Here is a 21051-nt window from a genome sequence, read left to right as displayed (position 1 = left end):
TGCATGATGCAGACTGTTAAACCTGCTAATGTAAAAATCAGGTTTTGATTTGAAGACCCTAAAAATTCTTCAAATTTTGGAGCAGGCCTGTAGATGCTGAGAGGATTTGTTCAACATAAACACACTTCATACAGAACACTTGAAAATGCAAGCATACTGCAAGAAATGAAATGAAATTACCTGAAGTATCTTGTAATGATCTTGATGTGAAATAGCTTTTTCTTTTTTCTCCTTCAAGAAATTCATTTCTTGAACACTATGTTTTTCCAGTAAATATTCTAATTCCTGTAAAGATTACAAAATATAATAAAAGCAGTAAAAATGTTTGTGAGCTGTGAAAATACAGATTTAGGTCATTGTTCCAACTAGCTTCAGTTCTGAAGACAATAACATTTTGTATCATAACATCAGAAGATACTTAAAGTCAAGCGTTTCCATATTTTAAGTGGTTTCTGTCTTTCTACAGTTGAAAACCTTAAGTACTTTTAGAAAACGGTTTACTAAAACCTCCATCTCCAAAATGACTAGGACCTTAATGTAACCAACTCCCAACATGATCCAAATAAATGGAAGGAAAATGGCACTACTGACTACTAATTTCCAAAATTATTTGCTGTACAAAAAGCTAAAGACCTTTTTTTTTTTTTCCATGTAGCTGTTGCTGCTACCAAATGCTTCTCTATAAGTAAGCTGTGGACACCTTTCAGTTGCTCAAGAACAACTATTTTCTCAACCACTGAAGAAGCCAATTTAGAAACAAATGAGCAGCCAAACCACTGGATAGCTATTAAAAAAAAAAAAAGTGCTACTGAGACAGTCAAAAGGAGGACAAAAGGAGCAGGTAGGCTTAGCTCATTCCTGGATGAAATAAGGACAGCATCTGAGATTCAGAGTCTGATTTCAAGCATAGAGAAACAGACTTTGCAACACTTCTGTATGTATAGCAGGCATGTCCAACCCACAGCCCATGGGCCACATATAGCCTGACCCAAACTCGTTCTGTGGCCTGCTCCCTCCTCCCTGACACCATCATGGTGGTGGCTCTTCCCCACTGTGTGGCCCAGCCTAGCCCCAAGTGTGCGCCCATCACTCAGTCACAATCACACAACCAGTGTGCAATGGGCACTTTTGAGGCTGAAATCAGCACAAGGTGGGGTGGAGGGAGAGAGTGGAGTGCATAGTGCAGCATTAAGGCAAGGAATTATATGCATTTTGGTAATTGGCTATATGCAGTCCTTTGAACAGTGAACAATATGCAACCTTGATTTCTATTTTGACAAAGGAATTTGTCAAAAGGTTTAAAGATTGCTTAGAAAAATCACCATCTTTTTTCATATATTTACAACTACATTTTCAGTTGACGTAAATGCATTACTTGCAAGTTTTCAAATAGAATATACGGAGTTGCAATCAGACATTCAACTCGAAGAAAAATCTGATAATGTCTCTCTACTAGACTTTAATAAGACCTTTCTGATGAGACAAAAATATCCCTTGCTTCACAATCACACCTTATTCATGCCATCACTTTTTTTTTTGGCAGTACATGTATTTATGAACAGTTGTTTTTAAGGGTAAAGGACAAGAGTGAAACTCTTTGATGAACAAACACCTTGAGAGCTCACTAAGAAGTGCAAACACTTTCAATGCCAGTGAACAAGATTTGTTAGTTATATAATGTTGTTAAAGTGGCCCAAGATAATTCCTCATCACTCAATGAGGCCCAGAGATGCCAAGAGATTGGACACCCTTATACAAAATAATATTATATAAAAATTTTATATTATATAAATATTATATAATATTATATAAATATTATATAATATATATAAAATATAAATATTATATATAAATATATATACAATTATATAACAAATAGTGTTTATTTCTTTGTATGTCTCTCTTATAATCTGTACTCATACTACTCTTACTTCCCTTTTGGTATGCTCTTAACTTCCAGGAATATCAATTCACAGTACATCTTCCCAATCCTGTCTTAATTACTCATTTCCACCTTCATTTTTATTTCCAACAAATCACTCCCTTCTTCCCTAGCACACCTTGGTTCCTATTGATGGATAGTATTAAGTATACAACAAATTTAACTTTCTTGTGGTAAGAGATTTGGTCTGAGTTAATGTCTCGAAAACTAGGCAGGAAAAGAAGATGTTGCAGTCACCTGCAGGATCGCCTGTGAGAGACTGAGGTGTTGCCCAGCCTCTCCCCCGGAAGGTCCTAGAACAACAGACTGAGTATATGTGAACCATGTAATAAAACGTATAAACACCACTGGATGACCACAACTGTCAGCAGAGACCATAGCTGGATCCACTTTTTCTCCTTTTCACTTTACTTTCACTGTTGTAATTCTGTTGAGTCTTAAGTAAATTTGTGATTTATCTCAAGTAATTGTCATTAGTCCTGGTTACCAGAGAATTAAAAAGGTAATCTCACCCTAGCCCACCAAGAGGATAGGACACTTACTCTCTAGCATGACCTTTGATTTACTCAGATACACAACAACTGTACAACACTCAGTGTGGAAGCAACAGGAATTTAGTTACCACATCTCCCAAGAGGAATTTAAAAAAAAAAAAAAAAGCATTATATTTGTATAGACAGCCAAAGGCACTTCCAACTTCATAGACCACACACACTCCCACAACATTGTTAAGACTTCGTACCATATGATTTTACACTGCGACATTTTGTCTTTCTAAAAACTGGCTCAATTTGGTTATTTTCTCTTAGAGAGCTCTGTAAATGTAAGATTATTTATTTATTTATTTATTTATTACCACAAAAAGAAACATACCTTTTTAATTTTTAATTTTTCTTCTTCAGCAGCACAAAGATTGATTTCTAGATTTGCTAGAGTTTGTTGAAGGCAGCTCTTTGATTCGTTTGTTCTCTGTGTCCGAGCATCATCCGTAGCAATGGATGATGTGACTAAAGACTTATCTTCTGTTAAATTCAAAGAGGCAACTGGAATATCTACTTGAATCTAATTTAGAAGGAAAACAAAATGGTAAAAGAGATAGTAAAGAAAATTTAATATTCCAGTCAAGTTAAATTTCATTTCCAATTGAAATTACAGATCTTAATAAATGTAAACAAAGAGGTTATTTATTTGTAATCATACTTTGTTGACATCATACATATGAGAGGGTGCATGGATAATGTGCTAGCCAAAAAGAAAGCTCCAACAATGGCACAGTAGCTAGAAATTCTACTCGCATTCAGATCAATTCTTCACATCTCAATTTCTTTTTCAAGAAATACTTTGTAGAATGCTTTTAAGAAGGAGGCTGACATCAGATACTTCCGTTCTGAATGAGGTCAAAATACTAAAAATATGTGAAAAGGGGACAAGAGCAAAACAAAATTCATTGGTCTCAAAGCATCAGGCTTGCAGACAAAAACTCTCCATGGATTAGTCACTCCTTGTTTTTCATCCAATGAAGAATACAAACAGTAGCCATAGAAAGTGAAGTGATTAAATAGATTTTAATTAAAATCAGAATACATTTTTTTAGCCAAAATAAAAATACTGAGAGTACACCAACAGAGTAAGAGTAACTGAGACATGTCTGCAACAGTTAGCTAATGCTATTTCTGTAAACCGCACAAGTGCAAGAACTGAAACAGAGGCCTCTCGAATGTACTACGTAAGACAGAGAGTACATCAACGATACCATACTTTCAGCAAAGCATAAAAATAAATTAGGCAAAATTTTAAATGTTTCATGGTACAACTAACAGAAGATACAGCTTCATTTTTTTTTTCCCAATTTAAAAAAAAACATCAAACACCTTACTTGTTTGTATAGCTGCAGAGGAATTTCAAAGGAAAAAGCTAGTACATTAACTTCAGCTACCATTTGTTTTCTAACAACTTTTTGAAAGCTAACAGCACTTGAGATTTAGGGGGGGTAGCAAAGGAACATCTCAGTATGTTTTTTAGGAGAGGACTGAATGGTATGATGTAGTCCATTCCCCCAACACATTTTATTAAAGCAATCACTAAAGTAATCAACCGACTTTTTCATTACTAGATTCAATGAAAAACAAGCAAAAATAGCAGAGACCTTGACTGTACAAGAATGTGTAAGGATCCAGAATATACAACAGGCAGAAAGAAATCTGCAGTTTGTTCTCTCAATTCACTTTCTGTCAGAAACAAAGAGGATCTAGATTTGGCCTGGGACCCCCAAAATAAGGATAAGGACCTGTTATCCAAAGCCAAGAGAAGGCCAAAACCATGATGAAAGGGCTGGAGCACCTCTCCAATGGAGTCAGGCTGAGAGAACTGAGCTTTTGCAAGCTGGAGAAAAGAAGGATCCAATGAGACAGCCTGGAAGTATTTAATGGGGACCTACAGGAAAGATGGGGAGGGACTCTCTTAACAAGAAGTGTAGTGATAGGACAAGGGGTAATAGTTTCAAACTAGAATGAATTATTTACTCAGAGGGTGGTGGAGCACTGGCACATGACGCCCAGAGAAGCTATGAATATACCTCACCCTTTGGAGGTGTTCAAGGCCAGGATGTATGGGGTTTGGGCAACCTGATCCAGTGGGAAGTGTCCCTGCCCAGGTTGGGTAGGGCTGAAATTAGATGATCTTTAAGGTCCCTCCCAAACCAAATAATTCTGTCAGTCTTTGATTCTCTGAATGTAAGAGAAAAAATAAAATTCATTCTAATTAAGGGGAAAAATAAATATTAATTCTCTAGCTGTAATATCACTTAAGAATTAAACAGAAGTATATCTTTACAGATTTAACAGTAATATATATATGCACACACACATATATATGTACAGAAATTTTTGCAACCAGTTCCTATTTTCATTCCTAGTACTATAAACAGGCCTTTAATATACCTATCAATCTTGCAGTCCATACCAAACCAGTATGAAATCTCCCAATTGGAAGACTTACACACTATTCTCCTATGTCCCACACTCCTACGGAATCAAAAGTTTACTTGAGAATCTAAATCACAAAAATTAAAGGGCCAGCATTTGCTCTTAAAACACAAACTAAATTTGTATAGAAAAAATGTAATGCTCAGATATTTAATACATCAAGTTATCCTGTTGAAATACAGATTGTGATTGCTGTTTTACCTGTTCTTCAAGAACAGCTGAGTTTATCACACTGTTGGCTGTTTGAATAGATGTTGCCACATTGTCACTTGATGAAGTGAATGAGTCAGAAGGATCCAGGAAGGATGAAGGCACACAGTGCTCCAGAAGAACATCAGGAGAAACATTCTGAGCTATACGGACTTCAAACTCTAATGCAAGAAATAGAAACAGAAAAACAACAAACAACTTGAAGATGCATTCAAAAATTATGTTTCTGAAATCTAAAATTTCACAATAGCAAAAAGTTTAAGGATTCATAGTCAAATAAGACTATGTAACTTTCACAAACTAATTGTGCTGAAATGTAACTCCATACAAAGTTTGTTTATTTTTAAGTACTACCATGTTAACAACATGCAAATTTATGCAGTCACACTAAATTTAGACTTGTAACTTACAAAGAGGTTTCAGGAGGCAACTGCCATCCTTATCTATTGTCTCTTCTCAGAGCATTTTAGTTTTAGCACGATCTCAAATCAGTTTAATTCAACTGTAAAAACATATTTGCTAGTTCCTAACTTTTATAAATTTTTACCAAGACACTTGATAAAAGCAAGTATTCATTTTAGAACAGATCAAAAAAATAACAATATAGTTATCTTCTGATAACAAGTTGGTAATTTTACAGCTAGTAAAGCAAAAATGTCATTAAATATTGGTGCGAGTTCTTTCGTAGCAATTGCCATTTATGCTGCAAGAAAAGGAAGAGAGGATATTTACCAACCCTGCACTACAGAAACTAGAGTGCTTTTATGACAGATTCAGATACACAGTAAGTAAAAAGAAATCTTTGCTTACTTTCTTAATTTAACAACAAAATCCTATGATCTTTTATTTTCACAATTCTGCCCATACACGATGTTTCTGTGAATAAAACTGTTAGCACAAACACAAAAACCTAGTGCAACACTGATTCCCAAGTTGTTACCATCCATACTTTGGTTATGATTACTAGAATACAGCCACTGTTCAAACAAATAATTTATCACAAAAGTAAAAAACATGAGACTGGGACACATAAGACAGCTTTTCAAATTACACTTTTTTGTGGAACTTTTATAATCAAGTTGAGCTTTCAGTGACTTTCAATAATAAAAGTTTCAAATTTTGAGGAGAAAGAAAATAAATAAATAAATAAATAAATTCAAAATATTCTCAATTCCTCAACTGTCAAAACAAAGCCTGGAAAACAAGGAGCAACAAATGATACCCACTCTGAACACTATGGTTTCAACTAAAACGCATGATCCACGTGATCTTGCAGACAAGGAATAAAGGAAAAAGGACAAGGAAAAACCTCTGAGGTATCTTTTTTTTTTTTTTTTCCCTCCCAACAAAGCTTTTGCTTTCAGCAGCATGGACTCATCATTCTAGGAAAATCTAATTAGTATTTGCTATGTCTGTAATTCAAGCTCTCAACTTTTTTTTTTTTTTTTTGTATTTAACAGGTGATACGAAATTGAATTAGTATTTTAGTTCAGCTTAAAACATCCTTATGAAGATCATCCTTCAATCCTGAATAATACTATGCTTATGTTTCTCAAATTATTATGCTTGTTTTGTACTCCTAGATTGTGAGTGTCTTGCTGTGTTTTCTCTCCAAGAGATCCTGAAGTGTTTAACATCCCTCAGAGGGGTGAAGTAAGCTGAAGAAGGCCTCAGTTACAGCAGGCAAAAGCAGCAATGTCAGCTGTGTTGGTCTGCCCATTAATCCAGACTCATAAATTCATGACTAATTGCCTACCCCAAAACAGAGTTCTGTGCCTTCCAGCTACTCGCTTACAGAAAAGGATACTCCCTGCCCCAGCTTTCGATTCTTAAAGGGCCTACCCTTCATCCATTCCAACATTTTAGTCATTCGAGCTATCTCCATTTTGTCTGTGATCCCAGTGAGATCATAGTTCTGCACACAGCCTTCTAATTGCTCCAGTTTGATCATCATATACTGTGTTTCAATGTAGCAGACACTTCAGAGAGGCCCCGTCAGTACTGATTTCTCAGAAGAGAAATGAGAGCTCTGCTAATAACTACACACATTTACTTATTTATGTGTGCATACCTGGGGTGATCCCAGTTCAACATCTTTTCTATTTCCATCTATTCAGACCCTTTGCTTGTCACTCTGTTCACCATTTCCTCACACAGTCACTCCTCCCCATCTCCTAGTTTAAAATTTCATGAACTTGTTTTGCTTTTATTTTTTTCAGGTTCACATATTACCGTTAACAAACATGAAAAAGAATTTACGCCATATTGGTTCAGAATACAGCCTGCATTACAGATTAAAACTAAACTTTCACTTACATCATCTGATAATTCACCTGCATACAGGTACAGGGTTTTTCTTTCAGAGTAACAAAATTAAGTCTTACAAAAGGTTCATAACAGTCTACATACATTGCTCTGAGAGTAATAAGCCCTATTTGTGTTCATGGAAATTGCAACAGATACCAAGAGCACTGTTTGATGGAACTATCAAACTTTGTAACTGTTTCTCAGCTGTTTCACCAACATTAGATACACGTTTTCGTCAAGGATGAACAACAGCCTGTACAAAGAGTCTGTACACCGTGTTTATAAAAATCTACATGGCTGTCCAGAGGGTGGTTTATCTTTCACATTGCTGTCATTACAGCTGAAATGCACCATCCACCTCTGAAACCCACCACTCATCACCTCACTGTGCTAACATCCACTGTTTGGCCTCCATAAACATTCAGCAAACATCAATGAATGCCAGTGGGTGCCATTTTTCTGCATGGAGGAATTCAGTGACACAGCTTTGCTTCATACGCACTACCACATCAAACATCATTTCGTCAGACTGATCCTCTGCTGTTATCTGTTGCATGGCAGAAAAATGTAATGGAATACTGGTGGGAAGGTTAAATCTCTACTGCCATACCACCAACATCTGCCTCTGACATTGTGAGCCAATATAATAAAATGGGAGGCATTACATTTAGATCAGCCTTCATTCTCAGCCCTTGCAACAAACCCTCCATACTCAAAATTGAGAGTTTTCTTTGAGTAAAGCAGTTCCTTTTTTTGTTTTTTTGTTTTTTTTTGTTTTGTTTTGTTATTGTTGTTGTTGTTGTTGTTGTTTTAAATCCATGATTGACTTAAGGGCCAATCAGAATTTTAATTGGATAAACTATACTTATCTTTCTCACTTGTATTCCTCAATGAAGTGCAACTTTGAGAAGTACAACTTCTGAAAATAATTACTCAGAAACATTCTTATGCCAATCTTTCACTCTCATCCACTATTTTATTGCATATACACACTCATGCACTAGCACTTACAATGAACAGAGAACAGTAATACATTATTAACAATTTCAACCCTGGGCTTTCTATTTATTGTTTTTCAAAATCAATACCTGTAGGAAATGCTGCCCATGGAATAGCAGGAGATGTAGTCTGCTTGTCACCATTTTCACACTCATAGCTCTCTGCTGCCTACAAACACAGAAAAAAAAATTATACGTTTTATAAAATGCTATACATATAAAAAAAGTTTAAACTTATTTACCAAAGTTTTCATATAGTAGACAGGAAAGTAAGTTTCTAAGTAATTTATCTAATTGCACTGAGCATGCATCTTACTGTCAGAAAACTATAGAGTTGAATCAAATATAAATAATCTATGGAGCACGTACAAGGAGAGCGTGTTAGAACCAGAGAACTAAAAACTCTCAGTCAGCAACATAAAAATGTCTGAGCAATGAAGCAATATAAATGTATAATGTATAATAGACCAGATACATGGTATGTATAGAAGTATGAGAGACATGTTTATCATTGAACAAATATAAGCTATGTTTAACAAACAGAAATTTAGTTTGATGTTTGATGTTTAGTTTGAAATTTAGATTGATGATACTTGAGAATACACTGCTTAGGAAGTTAAAGATTAAATAAAATCTATTTGTCATCCCCGACTTCAGTACAACTCAGAATAAAATATTAGTTTGCATTACTAAAGTATGTAACTATTAATTTGACATTTTCATGAAGTTAACAAAATTAACAGAAGCACAGATGTAATATATTTCTTGAAAATAATACTGTCAGAACTGTTTTCACATAAACAGCTAGGTTTCAAAATTAAATCAACATACCTCAAATCCCCCAAAATCATCATCATCCATTTTTCAACAAGTACTACAGTATGGTAGAAATCCTGATTTAAAAACAAAACCAAAATCACCAATTATTTACATCCTGTTTACAACGCAATACACTGCAGGAAAATGAATACACTTCATTGGTCAGTTTCATAAGACAAATGTCTCACAATCAACTAATTTTATGATCAACTAGGAGTCAAAAGAAAGAAACCTGACTCCTATATTGTTATGTATAATAACTCAGTTAATATACTGTACTGTTATGTATAATAACTCAGTTAAATGACAGATGGATAAATACTTGGATACAAATTCCTAGCTCATCTATTGTGCTCTTCCTAACCTTATCACCTTCACATTCAGAAAAGAGGATTCAGCCATTCAGTGCTCAACTCCAATTCCACAAGCTATCTGCAATCACTCCAATGTACAAATTACACAAGAGGTTACAAGGGCTAGAGCTGCAAATTTCCTTTAAGAAGCAAATTTTTATTGATACAAGTAAAAAAAAGTTTGAACTTTTAAAGTTGAAATATGAAAATCTTCAAGAGAAAAGATAAGCACAATACTGAACTTCTCAAAATAAGACAGTAACAAATGCTTTTTAAGATGGAAAAATGGGAAAAATTAATTTTAAAGTTATGTCTATTGCTCTGAAACATAGCAGTCAATTCTCTAGTACCTATGTAAATGATACTAACAGCAACACAATCCAGTTTATCTGAATATTAAAAAAAAAAAAAAACAATTTCAGACCATTAGATTCTGAAATAAATTATTTTCTTAATAATGAACACAAATCAATTTAATGATACAGAAAAATATGCAGTATAATTTACAGCTCTGTGATCAGGAATTAAAATATAAAAAACTGTCTACTCTTAAGTTGCTTTTCCAAATCAGCACTGCAATTAAATCAAATATGTTTCCTGCTTTTCCTATTTATTCTTAGCTGTCAGCACAAACTGCAGCTCAGAAAAATCTTGCAGTGAATTTCTGAAAATCTTTTTGCTACCACAGAGGTTCTCTCTAGGTTTCATGTAGGGGTTGATTTAGATTTTACAAACTGATCAGCATTTTTGAGTTGTAGCCCTAAATTCTGTGGTATTTTGAAATATTTATAGTTAAGCTGACATTCCTTTTACAAAACTGCAAGATAAGTTGGGTTACTTTCATTAGCAACGTAAGATATACATGGCTGTTCATGGAAGGGTATTATACAGTGAAAAAAAACTCACCATGATATGCAAATGAAGGATACAAAAAGACTTTTTTTTTAATATCAAAACACTTGCAAAGGTAATTGACTTCAGTTTATAGGATGGTGAAACTTAATACTACGAAAGCACATCTTCAGAAACAGAAGAATTCAAAAGGTTTGGAGGACATCTCCAGATTTCTGTCAAATTGGATACCTTCAGTTTATATCCTCTGTTGAAAAACACTACCAGGAAAAGCTTAAATAAACATCTTCCAAACTTTAACATATTTATTTCCAAGTTCTTATTGATAAATTTCAATTAAATCACTATTGAAATGTAAGTAGATCTGGTTGAACTAAAAAAGAGCATGATCCAATATTTACTTTTGATTTTCAGAACTACACATCTTTTAGGGACTGCAAATGTTATTTTGCTTCTGAGGGAGAAGATGATTGGGTATTTTTCCAGTCAGTATTAATCTTAACTGGTCCAACATTCACGCATTCTGTTAACATTCAGAACTTTAATATGCTACTGAAAAATATGAAATATGCAAAGATAAATCACAGCAACAAAAGAGAAATTGGAACAGTACTGCAAAATCAAGGCAGCCATGTATAAATGAGAAAGTGAACATACAGTAATAAGTGGCATTCCAAGACAAGTTGGCAACTATAAAATTTAACCTGATCTTTAATCTGAGGTACTGAAAGGAATCTGAAAACTCTGGATGAATTATTTTTACTATAGAAGGCTGCTATGTTAAATGAGCCCTCCTCTTGATTTAAAAAGAGCTTCATTGTGGAAAAGAATGTAAATTGCTACATATATATAATCATAAGAACACTCAATAATTGCATTCTGTTTAATTTGAATTAAAATGTACAATAGTAATAGGTTTTTTGGCATTAATGATTATTGAAGTACTTCTAGTTTCATTTAACCCTGTATACAGCCTGATCTACTTTGCAACAGAATTTTTTTTTTAATATACTTAAGACAGTTGATTCAGCTAACAAAAATGTTTCTGTGAAAAGGTGAAACAGCTTTTTTAACTCTTACTTTTGTTGATGTGCTTGGAAAAGTCCAAACTAAGTGCTGTAGAATAAACTCAGTCTAAAAACATGTTCCTGAAATATATCTAATACTTTCAGTGTGTGACACACTTTCAGAAGGATCGTGAGGCCCCACTTTCACGGTCTGTATTCGTACTGAAAATCAAGATCAAGCGAGCTTTTGCCCTTCTGCTTCAGTGTGGCTTAGTACCTTAACAAGGGCTTATAAAGCTACGTAATAGCAATGTTCTAAACCTATTCAAAGAAACAGCATTCATATAGCAATCAAAGCTAAAAATCTTTAGAAAGACAAATGATTCTTTATCTACACTATGCATGTCATGGCTTCAGGTGCCATAGGCTATACTAGAAGTTACTTCAAAGTACCACATTCCAAATAGCAGATTTTCTCACCACAGAGCAAGAGATACTCTCTTTTTCTCAGAACCAGTTGTTAAATCTCAATGGGATAAAATACATTCCACATTTAGTACCATGTTTTATAACACAAACTGGAAGAAATTCAGAGAACTTTTGGAAAGGCACACTGAATTAGAGAAGTCGGGCTGAGGGATAACAAACAAGAATCTATAAAATATGAAAGATAATATTCAAAGAACAACACCGATCAATTAATTTAATTTATCATCACATGCACCACTTCTGTGCAGTAAGAACAGATGTCTCTGTAGGAAAAACATGTATTAAACATTAGCAAGAATTTCCAAAAAGGCAACAACAAACCCCAACAAGAACACTTCTAAGAACTTAGAGATACATAAAATAGAATTAAGTCACTTTTCACACACACACTTATTCTTATTGGGTCCATCATCTTTACATTACATTTTACATATAGTATTCATAATTTTGAGATCATCATCAGACTTATCTTGACTTAACACTACCTTGCTTCACAAATTTTAGCAGGCATTTCTTGGCTGTTTGGCTAGCACAGTTTTGAATCATGCCTCATTTAATCTAAATGGAACACAGGAAAAAAACTCCCAAAGAAATCCAAGAAGTATCAATGGTGTTTTCCACGTCCAACTGCTAATCCACTGATTTCCAAGTCTTCAGAGATTCCATATGAATTGTAGTCTAAATGGTCAACCAGCTAGGAAGGATTCCTTGCTATACAGAAAAGACACTAATACGTTTAAAGGCACCTCTGCTTTTGAACAAAAGGCTAAGCTTGTGGTCTGTAAAAAAAGAAACACTAGCCTGCCCACATATTTTATTTAATGAAGACAAAAAAAAAAAAGAAAAATCAAAATGTAACTGCAAATTTAGCAGGTATATGAGTAAGCAATGTACAGACCAAGCCCTAATGAACTTGGACAAAAGACATTTCAGAAATTCAGTGGTTGACAAGTTCACTTTTGTTAAAGTCTTAGTATAAGAATTATTATTACAAGACACTGTCTTTCCAAACGCATATTACTTCTTGCATAAAACTTTTCTTTCCTTATAGAGTGGGAACAATATTTCATAGAATCATAGAATCATTTGAATTGAAAGAGACCTTTAAATGTCACCTAGTCCAACTCCCCTGCAACTGGAGGGGCATTTACTGCTAGATCAAATTGCTCTGAGTCCCCTACATACAGTCTAATCTTGAACATCCCAAAGGACAGGCCTTCCATCACCTCTCTGGGCAACCTGTTCCAGAGCTTCATTATATTTATCAATAAGAACTTCTTGCCTGTTATCACCTCCCTGTCTTCCAAGTGTCTTAGCACAGCTTCCAGAAAGATACGTTCAATGACCTTCCCTGGCACTGTGGTGAGGCTTAAAGATTGGTTCCCCGAGTCATTCTTTCTACCCTTCTAAAAAATGAGTGTGACATTGTCTTTTCCCCAGTCACCAGGGACCTCACTTGACTGCCACAACTACCACTGAGAGTGGTCTGGCAACTACCTCAGCCAATTCCCTCAGGACTCTGGGATGCATCTCATCAGAATCCATAGATTTATGGATGTTTAAGTTCCTTAACTGGTTGCAAACTTGATCTTTGCTCTCAGCAGGAGAGACATCACTTCCAGAGTTCCCACCTTTTGAATGATCCACTCAGGGAGTGTATGAAGAGCAGCTGCCAGTGAAGACTAAGGCAAAAAAAGGTTTTGTGGCACCAGAATTGAAAAGATTACATTAAGTGCTGACAATTGCAGAAGGATTAAAAAAAAAAGACAATAAACCAAACCCAACAACAAACCTGAAACAACACACACAGTCTTACCATGACTAAATGTGATCTCTTAAAACATGCCTGTTACTGGAATTAAGTAACTGTAAAATTAGGTAATAAGGAATCAACCTCCAAAATGCAGACTCACAGAAACTATGGTTGGAAAAGACACAGCAGGTAACCCATGCAATTTCCAAAACATTAGCTCTCCAGACAGTCACGTCCTACAAGGGCTTCAGAAATTACTCTCAGAGTCACACTTCTGTGAAAAGAAAGCTTTTCAAGGATTACAGAGATGTAAGCCCCTGCATTTTCATTAAATAGTGGATTTTATTATCAAGTTTGTATGAAGCAAATCATACAATAATTCAGACTAGAAGGGATCTCAGCAGGTCATCTAGTCCAACTGCTTGCAAAAAAGCATGGTCAACAATGATAAGTTTGCTCAGGACATTCTCTACAACTGCTAACAACGCATGATGCAAGTATTCAAATTTGAAGGGTCTGTAACACAAGTGTTACAAGGAGTAGCCGAGGGAACTGGGACTGGAGGAAGCTCAGAGGACACCTTATTGCTCCCTACAGCTAGCTGAAAGGAGGATGCAGCAAGGCAGGAGTTAGCCTCTTTTCCCAGATAACTAGCGATAGAACAAGAGTATTGGCTTTAAGTTGTGCCAGGGGATTTTCAGGTGGGATATTAGGAAATACTACCTCTCACAGTGCTAAGCTATTGGAACAGGCTGCCCGGGAGGGTGGTTTCACTTTCCCTGGAGGGACAGAAAGGAAAGGGTAGATGTGGCACTGAGTGACATGGTTTAGTGGGTACGGTGATAATAGATTGATGGTTGGTCTAGATAACCTTAGTGGTCTTCTCCAACTTTAATGGTTCTATGATTCTATGAAATACAGACATGTGTACATATCTGAGATGCTCACAGGCACACAAAACACAGCCACCAGCACTCAATCATCAGCTTAACACTCATCATGAGAACTTGGTGAAATCAAAGTCATGTTTTTATACACAGGAAGATGTGTAGACTTTCACAAAGAATAAGACAGAAAGAAAAAAAAGTAAGATGGGAGAAAAAGCCCCCTCCTTCCCAATCCAACTGTTTGGAGGAGAAGGAATGTTGTAATCCCTCCATAAATCCTGGTATTCTTCAAATCCAGAAATCAAGATTAGTAGAGATTCAAATGTTGAATTTAAAAATTTTTCATTTGTCTAATTCTATAAGAATTCAAATGAATCGAGTCCTGATCTTTAAGGCAAATTTAAATTTGCTTTGATAACAGAAACAACTAATTTTGCCAGGTACATTCTACGAGCCACCATTAACTGGACCATAATTTTGAGAAAGCAGCTCTCTTAGTTGCATAATTTTGTACACTTCAAAGGAACAACTTAGAAAGCATGTGACTTTTAGTGTTGCTTTTTTTTTTGAGCTTCCAATTCTGAAATTCACCTTGCAGCAATGTTGTTTGTCATGAAAAGCTTTTGCAAACTTTAAAATTACCTAACCAGATACAGTAAAAATGAACTGGAAAAAATTCCTACAAAGATAAAATGTACAATCTGCATTAAAATTTTAGTATTTATCACTTGTTTCTGGGAAGTAAAGTATGTATCTGACCAGAGGCAAACTTCAACGAGACCATGAGGAATAACAATTTGGGAAATTTTAAAGCATTCCAAATATAGTAAATGCAGTGTTTAAGGAATGAGAATCTTTATCAAAAATTACACTGGACTTCCATGAGAAATTAACAGTTCATGACTAAAGCATAACTAATAAATTAGTAATATGATAGGAAATTAGGATGATTATTTCATCTGATATTCTCAAAATGCTTCTACTATTAGGTACTTCAATTTCAGTACTCACTAATCAATCTTGGATAAGCTAGAGTTTTTTTTATGAGATCTGTAGACTGCTGGCTAGAAGAGATGAGCATTAGGATGACATTTTAAAAAGAAACACAAGTTTTTGTAATTTCAGAGAACAAAGTGTCCAAAGAAACCTAGAAATTCAATTAAGTTTTCTACTGTTAAGAATGCAGGGGGTCTTATTGTTCTCAGATAAAACCAGCACATTAAGGAATGTGACAGTAACAGGCAAACATTAATCTGCATCAAATAACATATGCAAAGTATTTGTTAATCTATTCCAAGAGCAAATTTAAGATTCATAACAAACAGCCAATAACAAAAAAACATACCTCCTAGGTCTTCTACTCGGGAGTCAAGCCCTGAACAAAAGGTGCAGAGCCTGTAAGAAACAAGAGTCTACGTCATATGTGTGATGTGATTATTTCACATCTAGCTTCATAACTCATTTTGAAATAACACTACTTTTGAACAACTCAGTGCAGTATGTAATAAAATAGAAGATGCAGGAGTTGCATTTACATCAGTTTCATGTAACAAGAACATCTTGTGTAATCTTGAGGACTTCTATAACTACCTTTCACAATTTTACTTTAAGAAACATTTTCAGAACAACGAAGCACAGCATAGGATTAAACACTAAAATATACACCTTTATAAGCATAATGAGGGTGGACAAAAATCTTAGTAACTATATACAATCATTAACTGAACAAAAACTTTTTTTACTCTTTCCTTGGATATAGTTCTTATTAAAGAAATTAAAATAAAACTTCTATTCATGAATCATATTCTACTCAGTTCTGTGGCATCACTCTGAGTACTCTCTGCACTTCTGGTCCCCACAATACAAAAAAGACTGTTGAAGTTCTTGAAAACACCCAAAAGAAAGCATCAAAGCTGGTAACAGGGTTACCAGCATGTATGTCCTGTGAGGAGAGGCTGAGGATACTTGGGCTGTTCAGTCTGGAGAAGCTGAAAGAAGATCTCATTGCTTGCTGCAGCTTCCCTGACTGGAGAAAGCAGAGGTACCAGGCTACTCCTACTCCTGAGAACTGATGGCCACATGTGTGGGAATAGCACAAGACTGTTCCAGGAGAGACTCAGACCAGGCATTAGGAAAAATGCCTTTACTGTGGAGGCGGTAAACTATTGGAATAGGCTTCCTAGTGAAGTGTTGGTGTACCATGCCGCTTAGCTTTCAGGAGGCATTTATGCCCTCATTAATATGCTATAACTTTTGGTTAGCCATGAAGAGGTCAGGAAACTGGACTTTTCTTTGTTAGGTCTTTCTAAAATCAACTGGGAGCAAAAGGAAATTACTAGCAGGGGTAAACAACTTTCTCTAGATGCCCAACTGTATATGTAAAACTAAATGCAAAGCTACCCAAAAAGCTACTGTAAATGTAAAACTACCACATATATGGTGTGCATTTAAGTACAGGAAAGACCAAATATAAATTAAAACAGAAGCATTTTCTCCTGGATCAATAAGAAGGTGTCAACTCTAGGCCAATGCCTAAAATAATGCTCTATTTGTGATTCAGAAATAGTTGCAAAGCTTTACTTCAGAGTATTTCCTGAGTTAGAGATCTACCACACAGATATACCATTTTTGACTCTGTATTAGACCACAATCCATGGACCACATGGGAACTCCTTGCCCAATCTTAAGTACTCAGGATTATATCATACCATAGTGATACTTCAAATTAAGAGGCTGAATGGAGAGAAGGTCTGTATAGTTTGGCTTCTAAATGCCTTTGTCACCGAGATCTACGTCAGGAAAAAAACAGAAAACAAAACAAAAAAAAACCATAACTCACTAACAAGACAAGGACAGACTTAACTCCAGAGGGTTACCTCCTGACAAAAGCAATTTTAGTGACCATATTTACTTAGTCACTGAGGATTTTACCTGCCGTGAGTCTTGGTCAGCTATTCCCAACTTTAAGAACTTAGTGCTTTAAAAACAAACAAGCAAAAAAACCCATTTGATTGCAGGTATCTGGATACAAATGAAGACCATTTTAACTCCAGAGAAAGGATCTGTACAGTACTGCCATTCATCTGAACAAATAATGGTAACTTTCTCAGAATACTGAATTCTAACCATTCAAGATGTTATAGAAAGGCCTTCAAAGGTTTCCAGTCTTCACCACGATCAGTTTCTGTGACCAGACCACAAACTTTTGTTTTATCATAAAATAATCAACCACTTGAATAATTTTTAAAACTATTTAATGTCCCCTATAAGCCTTCTGCACCACAAACATCTTTTAACTTCAAAAGTCACAGAATTTATAAAATATACACAAACTTCTGTGATAAGTTCAGTAAAGCTGATATAATGAAAATATGTTGTGTTTTCTGAAAGAAAGGAACGCTAACACCAGCACGAGACATTGTTAGAATTAAAGAGCATTTCTGTTTTTCACAGCCAGGCATATACCTGTAATTAATCAAGTCCAGACCAACGATCTGTAACCTTGCTTCAGATGACTGACAATTTGAATCCTGGAAATATGTCTGTATTCTATAAATAGCTAAGAAAAGCTTGACTTGTCTACCATTAACTAGGTAGCACAGATCAGTCAGTAATCGCCCTGTAAACACTTGAGCAAAAGTGACCACACTAGGTTCTAATGACTCACACTCAAACCATACTAGGGACCATAAAATTTTACAGAGTTCTCTTAGAGATGGACTGGTATCAGACTTACACAGGAGCAGGACAAGATGCACAGGAGAAATGCCAGAATAGTGAAAATTCTGACCTACTATTGGAATGGGTAGCCCATAAACAGTGTTGGCTCTTCATTCCTTGACATACTCAGAATTGAACAAGTCTCTGAACAACCTACGCTTTGTCCTCCTTTAAGCAAAGTTTTGGACTAGGAAACCTCTACTTCCATGTATGATCTAAGAATCAATACTTTCAGTTTTATTAAGAACAGTACAGCTAGGAAATGTATTGAATCACAGAAGCAAAGGCTGTAAAAAATAAAAATTAAAATTAAAAGAGATCATTCTCCAGTTAAACTATACTATTAACAACCAATATCTGTTCAAGAGCATTTTAGAATTGGGTTTGTTAATGACAAGTGAACCAATATCCAGAGAAGAATGGAAGGGAAAGTATATCTACAAGTCTCCACAGACACAGAGGGGGACACAAACAGCAAAATCCGAGTGAAATATTTTTATTGTGACTTCATAAAACAGTCTTGAGTAGATCTCTTAAAACAAAGATATTTCCTGAGGAAGGATGAGGTGATGCTAGCATGAAAAAATGTTTTACAAGAAAAAGTGCATAGCGAATACTTATTATCTGGAGGCAACAGAAAACTTGGTTTATCGATTAATTTGCTCAAAATCTTTCAATTTTAACTGTGATTAGTTCAAAACTCTCAAAAAAGTTCATTAAGTTGCACAATTCAACTGTGAACAAGGAAACATCTACAAATAGCAATTCTTTTTCTTTAATTATTATTTTTTTAAAGTTCACATTTCATAACAATTTGGCTTGAAAAAAACCTTTCATTTAAGATTCAGCAAACTCTATCTATGTTTTACTCTTGGTCTTCACCGACACAGTGCTTTGTTATTTCATGTTTCTCCTAAAAGAAGAGCTGTATTTCAAAACCAGACAGTAAAGAGTTCATGCAATTGGACACTTCGACTGTACGTTTACTTTTTGTAAATTGCTTACTCAGGTGACACAACCTTTTTACTTGGAAGGAAATAAATAACTGGTACTAAAGCATCTACAGTTAAAGATTTTGGAATACAAGGACACACAGGTTCTTCCATAACCTAAGACAAACCTAAGAAATTGAGGCTTTGAAAGTACAATAGAATCGTCATATTTCAAAGGCATTTCTACTTAAGTTATTAAGTTTCAACAACTTAATTGAAATAGTTAAGCTTCTCTATTGTTTTAACAACCAGCCTACCTGAATGCCATCAAATATTTTTACTATCAGAAAATGCATTTTTACAAGAACTTAAAAAGAAGAGAATTATGATGAAGTGAGAAGCTTTCCAAGCATAAAAACTCTAAAATATCAACACAAGAGAACTTTGACACTGATTTAAATATCTAAAAATATAGTTTTTCACACAGTCTCAGTAACAGAGCATCACAGAAAAAATTTACTATGCCAACATCCCAAACTAAAACATAGGCTATGAATATACATACATACTCAAAAGAACCTGGGGTAGCTTGAACAAACTAATAATATTAATTCAAAGTGGAGATCTCTTCAAATTAAATAATAAGATAGGAGAACTGGAGATTTTTTTTTGCTTTTTCTTACTTTTTATTTTTAAACTAGTGCTATGGGAAAGAAAAATTCATCTAAAAATGTGAGCTTCAAAATTAAATAGATCCCTTTGATTTGTATTTAAAAATGAAGCTTTTCATCAAAAAATGGAACAGTAAAGATCAAAATAAAGAACACTTTTAAACATATTAGTTAAACGTTACAAAAGAAATAGTGTTTTTCCTTATTTTTCCTATGTTTCAGAAGAGAAGGCTCTGGGGGTACTTCAGTTACTTCCAGTAACAAGAGAGCCTACAGGAAAGCTGGGTTGGGATTTTTTAGAAGGGCATACAGTGAAAGGAAAGGGGGAAAGGGTTTTAAACCAAAGGAAGGTAGGTTTAGACTAGATATTAGGAAAAAATTCTTTACAGTGAAGGCGGTGAGACACTTGAACTGGTTATCCAGAGAGGCTGCGTATGGCCCCTTCTTAGAAGCATTCAAAGCCAGGCTGTATGGGGCTTTGAGTAATTTGGTCTAGAGGGAGGTGTCCCTGCCTATAGCAGGTGGAGTTGGGACTAGATGATCTTAAAGGTCCCATCTAGCCCAAACCTGATTCTATGAAGACTGAGATGACAGAAATTCAGGTTTCAAAGAGTGAACTATATGCAGTCCCGTATCTTTTAACTTCATTATTTACTGGGCAATTACACTGGTTTAGTCTACCAACTCACCAACGAAGCCAAGTTTTGTTTCACTGAAGTCAGCAGGAAAAATTCCGACTACTTGAAGAACTGCAATTCATACTCTACGCTTACACTCTATAATATCAAAAACAAATGCATTTCACAGCTTGAAACTTCAGACTGTTTCTGTGGGTGTTTTTTTGCAGATTTTAGCAAAAGCATTATTGTAAATAAACAAATTCATATTTGAGAACATGATATTTCTCAAAAAAAGCATAAAAATCAGAGCTATTTCCTTTCTCTCCTTAGAAATTGACATACATTAAACATACCTTCATTTTTTAATGTAAATTGTCATTTATCATCTAGCCTTCTAACCTGGAAACTGTAATCAGATCACAGTGTATTTTACATTAAAAGAAAGGTAATATACCTGAATAATTTAAACATAGCTGGTACCTGCTGAAGAGTCTCCAAAATAAAAGC

At 35.0% G+C, this 21051-nt stretch overlaps 1 protein-coding gene across 10 annotated transcripts in view; it reads right to left on the bottom strand.

Annotated features, from left to right (window-relative positions):
* Window positions 1-21051, bottom strand: part of CCDC91 (coiled-coil domain containing 91) — a 136699-nt gene that overhangs the window by 101874 nt on the left and 13774 nt on the right. For 6 of the 10 annotated variants that reach the window (XR_007374699.1, XM_048934414.1, XM_048934407.1 and 3 more), the window contains exons 2-7: window positions 15947-15996; window positions 9273-9334; window positions 8532-8610; window positions 5128-5297; window positions 2816-3004; window positions 181-285 (exon numbers count right to left, since the gene is read on the bottom strand). Coding sequence is in view for 9 of the 10 variants with exons in the window: in XM_048934414.1 (XP_048790371.1) it covers window positions 181-285; window positions 2816-3004; window positions 5128-5297; window positions 8532-8610; window positions 9273-9302 (573 nt within the window). In the remaining variant the exon portion in view is untranslated. Of the gene's footprint in view, window positions 1-180; window positions 286-2815; window positions 3005-5127; window positions 5298-8531; window positions 8611-9272; window positions 9335-10519; window positions 15926-15946; window positions 15997-21051 lie in introns of those variants that run through there. The other 4 variants (XM_048934411.1, XM_048934413.1, XM_048934408.1 and 1 more) reach the window with 4 other exon arrangements.

The sequence above is a fragment of the Lagopus muta genome, chromosome 1 (assembly GCF_023343835.1).
Source record: "Lagopus muta isolate bLagMut1 chromosome 1, bLagMut1 primary, whole genome shotgun sequence".
Classification (NCBI taxonomy): domain Eukaryota; kingdom Metazoa; phylum Chordata; class Aves; order Galliformes; family Phasianidae; genus Lagopus; species Lagopus muta.
This window is presented reverse-complemented; position numbering and strand designations above follow the sequence as displayed.